This window comes from Austrofundulus limnaeus, unplaced genomic scaffold (genome assembly GCF_001266775.1).
Source record: "Austrofundulus limnaeus strain Quisiro unplaced genomic scaffold, Austrofundulus_limnaeus-1.0 Scaffold311, whole genome shotgun sequence".
NCBI classification, from domain to species: Eukaryota; Metazoa; Chordata; class Actinopteri; order Cyprinodontiformes; family Rivulidae; genus Austrofundulus; species Austrofundulus limnaeus.
Genome location: NW_013952713.1, coordinates 225,895 through 240,158, shown reverse-complemented (window position 1 = coordinate 240,158; position 14,264 = coordinate 225,895). Strand labels below are relative to the sequence as shown.

Genomic DNA, 14,264 nt, shown 5'->3' with positions numbered 1-14,264 from the left:
CACACACACACACACACACACACACACACACACACACACACACACACACACACACACACACACACACACACAGACATCTACAAATAGACCCAGTATTTTAGATTTAATTAAGAAGCTGCGATCCTTAGGATATCAATGCTGGTTGATTTGATTGTAGACCTTTTTACTGAGGGGGGAAATGTGTCTTTTTATTACATTTCAATGAATAAGCAGACACTTTGTCACTTTCTRATGAAGCTAAGTAGATTAATGTTGGTAAAAAAGATTTAGATTTGATAATTTGTATATTTTTACATGACAGCACCACCTAACAATTCAAACACCACAGCTTAAAGCACATTTTATTACATAATCTTCAAAACAAAAATTCCTAAGTGGACTATGACTTGAAAAGTACACTGCTTGTRTGCAGCAGTGAAACCCATCTTTTAAAGTCAGTTTGCATCACGCTAGTGGTGCATTAGCAGAACAAGAAATGTTCAGTAAGATAAAGCCACATCTATAAAATGTAGTTTATTTGTGTAAGGCCCTAACACTTGCAAACATAAATCAGTCACAGAGCTAACAAATTAAGTTATCATTAGTAAAAAAAAAAAATTAAACATTAGGCTTTCAACAAAAACAGATTACAAATCATGTAAATCTTTTTATTTTTCTTAYTATAAATATTTGAATTTAGGACACTAACATTTGTGGCTTTGGCTGATCTGGGATAAATTAAAGTTTAGTTAGAGGGTCTCATTTTAAGCTATTTAGTGTCACTGACGTCATCATGGACATCTGCCACAAAACTAACTTCCTCTGTCCCAGTTTTTATTCCAACAGTTAAACAGAGCACTGTATGAACGGCATACTTAGCTCATTCAAAACAGAATATATTTTTGAAGTTTTAAATTAAAATGAAATTGATCTTTTTATTCAGTTCTTAGACATTATATGTTGAACCTTATCATTTATTTTTTCCCCTCTCTATAGAGCCGGAAGCAGGATCTTCCCAGAGAGGAGCAGGGTCCATCCATCAAGAACTTGGACTTCTGGCCAAAACTCATCACTCTCATGGTGTCTGTAATCGATGAGGACCGCACAGCCTACACCCCAGTCATTAACCAGTATGTACTGTACTTCTTTATTTGACATGAGATGTATTTTTTTTTGMCAAGAGATCAATTCAAACACATTTTTTTTGAAAATGCACTTAACGGAAAAATGCGAACTATTTTTAGTCAGAAAATACGAACCCCATACTTGCAGTTATTTTGGAAGTGAAAAAAATAWATACATAAACAGCATTTTTTACTATATACATTTAATGTTGCRCAATTATCGACACTTGGTGCAATTCATATAGTATCTGTACTACATTTCTTTTTGTATATAACAATTTGCTTTGATGGGAGAAAAAATGCTCATCAGAGTGTGATTGTTTGTAGTCATAATGTTATGGCTGACATATATCCCTGGTGTAAATTTTCCAAACAATCACACTCTGATGAGCATTTTTTCTCCCATCAAAGCAAATTATTATATACAAAAAGAAATGTAGTACAGATACTATATTAATTGCACCAAGTGTCGATAATTGTGCAACATTAAATGTATATAGTAAAAAATGCTGTTTCTGTAGTCATAATGTTATGGCTGACATATATCCCTGGTGTAAATTTTCCAGACACGTAAAATGAGAAATACTGTTTATTTTATTTACAGCACAGTGCTGTACTGAGAAACCTTGCATCCATTGCTTTGACTCCTGTCATCTACCCAAACATTTCTGAAGACCAATTAAAAGCCCCGAATGACACATTTTCCAACAGTAACAACGCTGACTCAGCAGGACAGTAATAGGTCCCCGGAAAACTGTTTAGAAATTGTTTAAAGTCTGAGGTGCTCTCTCAGTTTCCATAACTCCAGATACTAAYTTGACATAACCTGCTGGGACCTGAAAGCATCTGTAGGAAGTAAGCGCCATCTGCAGAGWCTCCACCTCACAATCCACAGAGTTTCTTTGATTACCAGCAAATCCAGAACACGCCACGGTGTTCTTTGTTCTGATTGGTCTGTATTGTTTTTGCAGMAACAAAATGAGACCCACTCATTATAGGGTTGGTGGTTTTATTGTTGTGGGTGACTGGCGTATTTTAGCTGAGGTGTAGGTGGACTGCAAAGCAACCATGAAAATCAGGGCGAGAAAAATGCGCTGTGTAGAGACACATCGAGAAAAGATAAGACAGCACAGCACTGTTGCAAAACCATGTAGTAAATACAATATTTGCTTGAAGAATAAAGAATTTCTGCCTTTTTAGTGTATACTTTTCTATAMCTATTTGTAYAGCTATGACTACAAGAGGCATTGCATTCCACTGAAGAAATGTGAATTTTTCTWTGCCTGTATACTTCCTACCCTCCTATTTGACTCACTCCATTTTTTTTGCCTTTCCATGCTGATTTACGATGCTTATTAAGACTTTGTTTATGCCCTGAGCTTTCTCTTTTACACTGACTAATGATAGGTCTGCAATATTCATGCCCAATATCTCCACCTTTCCATGGTCAAGCTGCAGAGTGACAGCAAGTTTGATGCTTTTTCAGCAAAAAGCCATGAGTGGACTTGTTGCCTTTAAATAATAGGCACTGCAGCCAGAGGGAAGTAGCTGTCAGTCTGTTGCTCTCTCCTGAGAATATTTATGTGGGAATCAAGCCTCAGGAATTTTGATCCAGCAAACAAATCAACAGAATTGATGTTATGATTGGGAAAATAAACCCATATGCTGTGGTTCTTCAAGACTATTTCCTCAAATATTTTGCAGACAATGCTTGCTTTCCCCACATAGCAGTAAATTGTAAAGCATCAACAGATACAGCATGTGTACGGACTGCAGATGTATATCCATTTGAACCCCAAAAGGGTTTTATTGTTTTCCACACTCACAATCCACCAAGTGGGTGCATGACAACACTGAGGAATAATGTAGGCAGACAAATAAAATATTTTGAGATGGATGGTGTCAAAAAAGGAAGCAATTGTTTCAGGGCTTTTATAATAGTTGCTTGACATAAACCACATACTGTATATAGCCCATATATTTTGTGCATTACTTTTCTGCAAAAGTGTCCCACAGAGAAAACGATCATTTCAGTAGAAATCATCGAGCAAATTTGTTTGATGCTGGAGACACAACAATTTCCAGCAAAAGAGAAAACATTTCCAGATAAATTAACCTTTTTTTCAGAACAGGGTTTGTCATCTATAAATGTCCTCCCGTGCCTGTGCCACGATAYGGATAATTAAACCACTGACATCTCACATTTAAGCTTTGACTGAAAATCCATAGACATTCAGAACAGATTACTTGCCAAAGACATTGCCACCCTCTGTGGCTCTCCTTAGATTTGACATTTCCTCCTGCACTTTTTCCTCATTTTTAGGCATGCATCTCAATTTCAGCCCCAATCTATCCAGCTCTGGATATTGCAGATGAATTGATTTGGAGATACACCAACCAAATCCTCTTCCACATCTGTTATTTACTAGAATTTCAGTCKGGGGCAGGCCATTAGGCCATCCACTTGAGTGTGCCTTTATACGGAAATGAGTGTGATTGGAATCTGTCTCCGTCCTGCCAGGTTTCCCCAGGAGCTGAACGCGGGGAAGATCAGCGCTGAGATCATGTGGAACCTCTTTGCCCAGGATATGAAGTATGCAATGGAAGGTCAGTGAAGCTGTCACTCAGTTATCTGTGTGTGTAAAAGGAGTGGAGTGGGAGAATCTGATACTGTACATTGATTGAGTGCTAATCAGAAATATTAAGCACATGTTAACTAATCCCCAGCTGGTTGTAACTTATTGCTCTCTTGCTTCTTTTAAAGTTTACACTGAGTTCCCAGTGTTGCTGTGTTAATGTGCTGTGTTTAGGTCTGTTGTTTATTGGCTGGTGCTGTGATCTTTCTTCTTGGCTGTACGGTCCGCACTTCTGCCTATTTAGATTATTCTTGCCTCTCCTCATTTATTCAGTYCTTACAGAGAAAATGAAAATTCCTCAAATCAAAATCAACACTTGATCAAAGGCATTGTGGGATACSCAGCATTTTTCTGTTTGTGATTTTGTGGTGCTTAGTAGCTGTCAAAAGTGATGTGAAGTAAGAATAATATTCTAGAAAGAATTAAAGACAACATTTCTCAAAGGAATATGCCGGTGTTTTAAACTAAGATCATCTCTTAATGAGAAGGGACAAAGTTATAGCTTCCTGTAAATAATGCTGTGCACAGTCTTAATATGGCAAGATCTCACAACATCTGTTAGTGCTTGATGTGTGTGCTGAGGATGAATCTCAGCTACTGCCACATCAAAGTTTAGCTTCATATCTGTACAACTGACTCAGTTCTAGTTTGTGTTTTCTAAGGTTGGAGATGCCCCTGAATCAGGTTGATTCCAGAATTAGTTAATGTTAATTAATTGTGGATGTATYGTATCCAATTGTTTCCTTCTGAGAGTTTCAATAAAAGCTGCCCATTGATTTCTAGGATATTAATTTTGTTACCAGAGAACTCACATTAACTCTAACAGGTAATGATAGTGGTACATGTGTAACTCTCAGGTGAGGTGTTGCAGATTACCCTCAAGTAGGGATAGGTGCCGAATTCGATACTTTTTAAGTACAGAYCGAATTCTGTCAGTTCTAAAGAGAACCTATTCACGTAACATCAAACTGTACCATGTTTCRGTACCTAAACACATCATTGCGACCATATTGGCATAAAGATTCATAAGAGTGGTGAGTTTTCCATGCTTGTCCTGAACACAGCATTGCACAAGAGCGTAATGACGTCAGCAGCCGCTGGTTCAGTAGAGTTTGGCGTAGCTTAAAAGTGGGCATCGCAGCTCCTGGAGAAAACTCGCCGAACAGATCGCCTCTGAATTATCTGGTGGATTAATTATCTTGTGAGCATGATTTTTGCTTGCTCAAAGTAAATAAAGTACCGCCACTTTCTTTATTTCATCCATCATTAAACAGAGACTGGCAGAGGAAAACAACAGAGGCGCTTCCCGACACACTGAACGCGTCTGACCTGAAAGAGCACAAGCATCCAGCTTTAAAGCGTTGGGATCGTTTCGGATGTTCAAAATGTAGCTTGAATACCTTTTATTTATTTTAACTTAATCCTCTTTTGTTTATTTGATTTAAACTTACTTGCCTTCCATGGACCTCTAACACGCAATTTTTCTAGCGGGGAAATGACATCAATAGAAACACGAGGAGCTGGATATTAATTTGTGCAATAAGACAAAACAGTCTTGTTGTTTTCCAGAGTTTTCACTTTAAAGAAATTAGTTAAACAGCTGATGTTACAATACAAAGAGTTGGATGTTGTCTTGATATTTGTTAATTTTATAAATTGAGAAATATGTTAAATAAAAAATATTATTAAAAAAGCAACACACACAAAGTACCGAAAATTAGTACAGTTAAGTATCGGTACCGATTCTCAGGTACCAGATATTGGTACCGAATCAATTCAAATGTCAAAGGTACCCATCCCCTCCCTCAAGTATAAACGCACCAACTTTTAGCACAATATTCATAGAAGTTATTTAGCTATAAACATTTTTTGTGTGTTTTTACTTTTCTGTCATGTTGCTTTGGCAGCCATTTAGTATTGGGCTGGCTCTAAAATTTTTCAGCTGTGGTTATACTGTATCTCAATTCAATTCAAAATTACTTTATTGATCCCAGAGGGAAATTTGGTATCTATGATTACTTTCTGAGAGTTTTTTTAAATCCTTCCAGAGATTATGAAATATTTTGTTAACACAACAAGAAAAGATGAACACACACACACAAGCAAAGGCAAAAACCTTATTGCCTTTGGAGTGAGAATAATGCAAATTCCCTACAATGCATTTTGTAGTGTTGATTATTTTTGCTGCCTTTCCTTTTGAATGTTGTAAACAGAATTAGCTCATTTATTTTATCCATAAAAGTATGTTGTAATTTGTATCTTGCAATGGGCAAGTAAAACAACAAGATGAAAATTCTTCATATTTAGGAAGGTATCACTCTTGCATGAAATAATTAATTAGTTTGCAGCCATTGAAAAGCAAATTCAGTCAGTTTGCTCCAAAATTAAATCCCTGTTGGCTCCTTTTATAAGCTCTGTTAGTTTGGTATTGCTTGTTTGGTTTATTTCAAACATGTTAACTATAAACAGACAATCATTTTAAGCAAGGAAGCCAGAAAAAAAGAGAAAGAAATACCTTCATAAAATAAAAAAAAAGTGCAAGGGTTGCTCCAGTTTTTGTTTAGCTCACATCAAAAAAGCAGTGGGAAGAAGTACAGATGGATTTTTTCCCCCACATATCAGGCTATTTTTTTCTTAAAGACAACAYCAAATCAGTGATCTGCTTCGCTGGCGTGAGCATAGACATTGTTTTGTCRTCTGGTTTTGACACCAGTTCTGTTCTGACCCCCACTCTTTCTCCAGCCCACCTGCCAGGCAGTAGTAAAAGCCTCCTGGAGGCTGTGTTTAAAGCTGGTGGCTTCTGGATMAAACTCTAAAAAATGGTGGCAGCAAATGGTGCCAAGGTGAAAAAAAAAAAGAAAAAAAAAACAGGTTTTATTAGAAATGGGCCTGTGAATAAACTTTAAAGCTGTTTTATGTGAACATGCTTGAGCTTAATTGTGAGATTTTTTTTTGTTCTTTTTAAGTTGGCACTTTTAAATAAATGCTTTTAGAAGCTTAATTAAGCAGAGGTGTATGTTGTTGAATTTATCTCACTTAACTTAGGACTTTATAAAATTCATGTCATTTCACAGATTATTTTCTGTATGTAACTGATAATTACAGTTTCAAGCACCTTAGAAGATCACATTATGAAAACTAATTAGTATGGACCAAAATGCTCATGTATCAGMTGAAATGCCACAGAAGTGTTGTAAATAATGTTGTCACTTCCTTTTTTTTAATCTTCAGCTCTGTTGCTGTACGTACTGATCTCAGTTTTAGGCAGAGTCTTACTGCAGGTCCTTCTTCCGACATGACCTGGTTAATAAAGCAGTCCAACTAAAAGTGTGTGGTGCACATTCAGAGGTTTGAGCTAACCTTTGCTCAAACAATGCCCTGAAAACTGTTTATTTACTGGGATCTTTTGTCCTGAGAAGTTATAAGTTTGTATTAACTATGAGTGCACCTTTTTCTAGCTGACAAAAGAGTAGTGGGCCTTGACACAAAGGAGAACAAAATTTTCCAAATGGGAAAAATCAAAGAAAAACAGGCGGGAAGTTGTGCAAGTTTTGTTAACGCGACAATCAGAACTTCGTGTTTTGTTTTCTGACATTGTTTTTTGAGACTCGAATACAGCACAAGGTCAGATTGTGCCATGAATAAAAGATTGGGAGGCATTTAGATGTAATTAACAATTGAGTGTTGTGAAATCAAACTACATAGGAAAAACACTTTTTGCCCTCARTGGCCACAAACAATATAAGACATGGTGTTGTGTCAAAGTTTTTGACTCTAGTTATTACTCATGCTCAAATGCAAGCAAAACACACATGGGGATTACTTTAAATAATGTTCATTGTAAATTAGTTAAAAGTTAAACTTGCTCATATTTGACGTTATTTTCTAAATTTGGCTCGGAATGAATTGAATGTGCTTTTTGATTAGTTGCATCAAGTTGAGTTCCTGAGTTCATCCTGACATCATGATGTTTGGATGAAGACAGAAGTGAGGTTGGGTAATTTGTGGTCAAAATTTATGCTCGCTAAATTGCTATCCAAACCAAGAGGAAAGGAATGGAACCAAAGAGCCTGTTTGTGGTTTTTACTCTGCTAAGTGCAATGTATAAAACTATGATTTATTGATGTTCCCACCGTAACACATTATATAAGAAGCTTAAGGATTATGTAGCAATACATGTAGCATTATGTTAGATGTAATCTCTGTTTTGTTGGGTAGAGTGGTACAGAATCGTCGCAGATAATGTGCTTTTGCATCTGACTTTGTGTTGAAAATGCAAGTGAGGTGGTAGCAAGCAACTCTAAAGCAGCTTTTTAATGACATAAATATATGACATAAAAGCCCAGTATAGAGTATTCATAAATAAATAAATACTTTATTTCATTTTCAGTTTTAATGGAAAAAATTACATTTATTTAAGATGCTTACCAAAATAAATAAATAAAATTCTGTAGATCTGTGTAGAGTTAAAGTACAGAACTTTTGTCAAAAAAAAAAAAAAGGAGTGGCTGATTGCATTCTCATCATTGCTTTATGTCTTGGAAAACACAGCAACAATAAATTAATTTCAATCGTTTGTTTTTTTTCATTGGTATTGTGAAACTGACTTCCTTTATCATTATGTTGCTATCAGAGTTGAAATGTTTTATCATTTAGAGATACTCTATCAATTCTGTTGTTATTTGAACTTTAAAGCTGAATGGGTAAGACTAACATCATTGGCTTTGGCCCAACAGTCATTGTATTTATGCCAAACTAACTTGTCCCATCAGCCCTAAAACAGGACATTTTTACATTCTGCTTACTTCGCTTCTCTTCACACAGGGAGAAAAATACAGTAAATCGGTAAGGAACACCACAGAGAAAAGGAAAGGTTGTGCATTTGTGTATATCTGAGTCAGAGCAACAGGACATGTGACCACACTGGGTGTCCCTGACTGCTGTCACAGCAGGTTTAACTTGTGTGTGTATCTGTGTGCGTGTTTTTATTTTGTGTGTGTGATTTGCCTAAGGGTGTCCGTGTTTCTAAAGGAGCTAAGAATCATGGATGCACTCAGTCACACATACCCTCTCTCTCGCTCCCTGAGCCTGAACCCTCCTTCCTTTGCTTTTCCTTGTCTTGCCTCCACTTGTCATTCCATCATTGCACACCTACAGCGACATGCACCAGGAGGGAAAACATGACTGTCATGTTCCTCCAAGGAGCACTTTGTTTGAATTATTGCTCATTTCCTGTTCACTGTACAGCGTTGTAGCTCTGCTTTTGGTGTGTTGGAGACAAGCTTGTGCTTATTTGAAGGACAGTTTGACAGCTCATAAACCATGTCAGTCAATGGTTCAAGCATGCACACTCTTAACCATAAAATCCTTTTTATTGCGTGGAATAAAAAAATAGATGTGGCAGTTTGAAATTCTGAGTCTGTTTTGCTTAATTGTGTGTATCATGTTTAACATTTTTGCTACAGGTTGTGATGATGCATGTCATTACAAAACCTTGGATTGATGATTCTCCAGCGTCAATATCTGTCTAAAACATAATAAGATATGTCATGCATTGCTGCTCTGCAAAGGCAGGAATTCTTTAACCGTGTACTACGCATTGTGACATGGTCTGTAAGACCTTTTATTGCAGCCACACAGAATGTATTGCTATTAGTTTCAGCCACATGCACGCCTTGTAATCATTATGACTGGCTGGGCTGGTGCATGTGCAAATTAGAAGGAGGAGTCTAAAATCAGGTTTATATCTTAAATACATTTTACTACGTTTCTCACAGGATCAGAACTTCAAAACGCCTGTTGCAACATTTACAAAAGACAGGAAGTTAAAAAAAGTAACATTTTGTTTTTCACGGATCTAACTTTTTTTGCAATCTTCATCTGCAGTAGGGTTGGGCAATGTCTGCAAAAATATTAATCACGATTAATTGTGGTATTTAGCCGATAACGATTAATTTGACAATTAACCCCTCGGAGTCCCTGGACACCCTTATGTCCTCGTCACATGACCAATTTAATGGGAAAGATTTGCTCTTCGTAAAAATCTGTTCCAAATTGTGTCTAAATTACAGACTTCAGGCTATACATCAAATTTTAAGTTGTGTTGATAGATAAATAAATTATAGAACATTTTTTAATGTTCATCAAATTTGAAGCRGAGAGGAGCAGYGAGYRGACTCTGCCCGGTGGCATTAATCGTATTAATCGTCAAGWGCCAAAAWATAATTGATTAATGTTTTTCTGACGATTAATTGCACACGATACGATTATGCCCAACCCTAATCTGCAGTTCCAGTAATTTTGTGGAATAAACATTCTCAGCAGTGCCCTTTGTTTTGAAGACTGAGTTAAGTAAGCTGGAAGAACAAACCAGTAATTATTACATAGATATTTTGGGTAATGATTTTGACAAGCAGTGAAAATTAATATGTTCACATATTTGCACAAAAATACCTTTTGGAAATCCAAATGTGTCGTAAACACAGACACCTATGACTATGCCTTTGAAACATGTGGATCTGTTGAGTGTAAAGCCTAAAATGAAACAAACTATATTCGATGTGTGGCTACAGAAGAGACATTAGAGCTTCTATGTACAATGACGGCAGTAAAAATACAGCCGAGTTAAATTACTCTATYAACAGTTGACTGGCTTTTGCAAAAATGATTCACAGATCAATTGTTCCCATTCACTAATCATTCAGTGAAAGCCCTACAACATATTAATGGAATCCCAGCAAATGATTGGGTCTGATTTTCTTTCCACCAATAATCAGAAAACTTTGGATTATGTTTATTTGTTTATTTTTTATAACACTTATGCAATAGTAGACCTTTAAATGTTACAAGTTGCTTCTGTACAACTATACAATACACAATCTTTGTCTGCGAAAAGTCTGTAGAGGCTCCATCAATGTGCAGAAACATGTTTTGTGGGTACGTGCAAGGCTGCATTTTGATTTGCAAACACATTTGTTGGTTTGTTCATGCATTACTGTATGTCATGCCGAGCTATATGGAGTCATTTTAGGTTGCTGCTCATCTTTCTCATTTAGACGAACAGGAGAAACTCACAGTGACCCATTTACGTAAGAGGGCACACAAAACTGGCAGAGCGGCTGAYGGAGACACCCTGAAGGAGGCGGGCCAGAATGTCCTGCTTGGTCGATTTGTGTTCCTCTGTGTGTTTGTGCGCGCAGCCGTTGTTTGTCTGCACATACAAGCGTTCAGCTGTACACATAGGCATGARGGGATGAATGAGAATAAAAGGGGCAAAATGTGCATGTGTGCTTATTTGTGCATGAGCTTGCACATTACCTAATGAACTCTTTGATGCGTCCTCTTGCTTCCTGCTCCGAGGCCTTTGGTGCYGGTGCTGGTGCAGAAATGGCTGCTGCTAATTTTAGCATCTCTGTTAGAATCTCTGAATGTGTGGCACGGAGAGGGGAAGCAAAAACGAGAGGAGCAGGAAGGAAGACAAAGAGAGAGAGAGAGAGAGAGGATGTGTTAGGAGATAAAAACAAAGAAAACTAAGGGGGTCTGGAGAGGATGTTAGCATGACCGAGCATAACTCTGAGCCCACTTTGCCATTCATGCACACAAYAAATACTCACAAATACAGTTTGTCCTTGGAAGTTTAGCTTTCATAAACGTTATTAGTTGTCATCATCATTTTCTAATGATTTCCTGAGTGTCAATTTTTGAGAAGTTTGAGGGTTTGTGCTTGGGATTTTAGCTCAGATAGATACGAGCGTCAGAAAGCTTCTAACGAAAACTAAAACGAGAGGCAATTTTTCCGYATTTAGCGAGCTAAAAAGGTGCCTCAACAAGGGGACAATTAGGAGCACTAGCATTTCATCGTGTGTGCTGCATGTCCACTGGCTGTGCTCTCTGGAGCGTGTCATTAAAGAAGCAGTGTTTCAGCAGCCCATTAACTCATCTTCAGACTGTTAGAACAGCTTCGCTCCATAGAATATTTTGATTGAATTCCAATAACGTAACTCAGCAGTGGCAGATTCGTTTCCATAGAGAGGCAGTGCTTACAGAACTGAGGCTGGGCTATAAGTTGTRCGTTGCTGTGGGAACCATCTTTTAATATCAATGGGGTTTATGAAGTGCTGAGGTCCTGTTTTAGCCTCGCAGGTTTGCAGTTATTTCGTTCATGGAGTGCTCATAAATCCTTCATAAACCTTCTCTATTAAATGTAATGCGTTCCTGTCCATCAATTCTCTTTTTAAAAGATACACATGTGTTTTGTCTGCATCTTTATGCTGATAAAAATCAATAATACATCAACTCATCACAGGAAGATCACATTTTGCAAATGTTCATCCAAAGAGGATTGTTAGCATTAGCGGATCACTCATTTGGTTTAGTCGTTACATTTCTCTTTGAGTCCTTTCAGCAGGGGTTAGYGTCTCTGCAGAACGTGGCACTTTAGCAGAGCTGTGTCAGTAGGCTCCTGTGATACAGCTAAGGAGGCCTGTGTGACAGAATTGGGTCAGAAGCTAAGCTGAATGAATTATGTCACAAAGAAAACTCTGCTGCTTGGACTGGAATTCTGCTCCCTCACTCTTTTGTCTTGAGTAAATCCCTCCAACCTTGCATTCCTGTAGATATATATATTCGCTAAATGCAAGTGTGGGGTGGAAAAGCTGTGCTACCGCTCCAGTTCATCATATTATCCGCGGCATTTAAATCAATGAGGCAGTGAGTGACTGAGTCTCCTTTGAGTCGGTCTCTCCCTGTGGGCTGCGTCACACAAGATGACATCCTCACCAGGGATCTTGAGCCTACTCCTCCATCAGGACAGCCCAGAGAGTTYACTACCAGCAGAGCACAACAGCTCTCACACACAACACACCAGTGTATGAACAGATGTTCACACACTAATATACACAAAGAAAGGCACAAACACATTTGAGGATCCTATACTGGCATGATTTTGTTGTACTTAATATATTTCATTACACACAGTTCTGATTAGAAGATGACACACTTTTCTTGGATGTTCTCATTACTAAATTGGGCTCAGCTCAGGCTTTCACTGTTCTTTAGAAAATGACGATAATTATGTGCCAAGTAAAACTATAAGTAAGGAKTAGTATTTATGGAGTCATCGTCCATTGCCAAAGGCAAAGGCAAACAATGGTTTTGCTCATGCCTGTTTGTGTGTCTTTTACCAAAATGTCTCCTGAACCACTGGACAAAATTTAATGAAAGAAAGTAATCATTAGCTGCGTTTCCATTGACCATGAAAATGCGCAAATTAGAATTTTGAAAATAAATTTGCTCAATGGAAACAYGTCAATTTWAAAAAAATCACGTTTTTTGAMRAAATGTTTTTGCGCTAGGATGAGGTGGTTTTTCGGCCATATCGAAATTGGTGTTTTTCACAAAACTGCAATGGAAACACTTTTTTTGCATCATTATCTTTATAAATGTTTGCTTCCAGGTACAAAAGCAAGTTTTTTAAGCGAGTTTTTGAAGCAAAATTACGAAGCCCGCAAGGGGACATGGGGGATTTTTTTCTTTTGCGTTCCCATGCAATATTATTGCATTACCTCACAATACTTTTGCGTTACCTCGCAATATATTTGCGTTACCTCGCAATACTTTTGCGTTACCTCGCAATACCTTTGCATTACCTCACAATATTGTTTTGTATTCCCACATAAAAGTTTGTTTTGAATATGAACTGAATTAAATCAGACTTTTATTTTGAAATATTTGGTTACCAAAACAGGATATGTCTCCACAGTTCATGAAATTGACATTGATGTTGCGTGGCTGCACTGTGTTAAAATATTGGCATATTACATACTTCCATGTGTGGTTGTGTGATATATTCATTGCTGAATGAAAGCAGTAGGCTAACTCGCTAATGGTAAACATGCGAATTTGTTGTTAAACCAGCAGGCACAACAGTGATAAACGACTTTTGCGAGGGAACGCAAAAGGTATTCTGAGGTAACGCAATACTACTGCGTGGGAACACAAAAGAAAAAATCTCCCATGTCCCCTCACGGGCTCCATACATAATGCATTGTTCGAGCGCTTTTGGCACAAATAAACACTGTCACAAACGTTTGAACAATCACACAATAAGTTATTATGTGGAGGGGGCTAAAATGTTCTGCCAGCGCGTTGCGACAAGAAGGTGCCGAAATGTCGACAATGTGGAATAAATGACGCAATTTTTGTCATTAAACAATGACAGTTCGATCCGATTTCAGCAGTTCAGCTGCAGCATTTTGAGCGCTTAAGCCAATACAACTCAAGATCTTTGCACCTTTCCATCTTTGCATTAACTGTTGGAATCGAACTAATTTATCTGTAAATTTGGAAATATGTGGAAGATAATTTAATTTAAGATGGCTAATAAAGCTAACAAAAGCTAGAAAAACACAAAAATGCTACAACACATTTAACAGACATTGAGCTATTTGTGTGTGTGTGTGTGTGTTTGTGTGTGTGTGTGTGTGTGTGTGTGTGTGTGTGTGTGTGTGTGTGTGTGTGTGTGTGT

At 37.5% G+C, this 14,264-nt stretch overlaps 1 protein-coding gene across 12 annotated transcripts in view; it reads left to right on the top strand.

Moving 5' to 3' along the window:
* The window catches only part of unc13c (unc-13 homolog C (C. elegans)), a 133,458-nt gene that overhangs the window by 77,698 nt on the left and 41,496 nt on the right, over positions 1-14,264 (top strand). For all 12 annotated transcript variants that reach the window (XM_014021951.1, XM_014021949.1, XM_014021956.1 and 9 more), the window contains 2 exons: positions 976-1,109; positions 3,625-3,710. In XM_014021951.1, the coding sequence (XP_013877405.1) occupies positions 976-1,109; positions 3,625-3,710 (220 nt within the window). The remainder of the gene's footprint in view (positions 1-975; positions 1,110-3,624; positions 3,711-14,264) is intronic.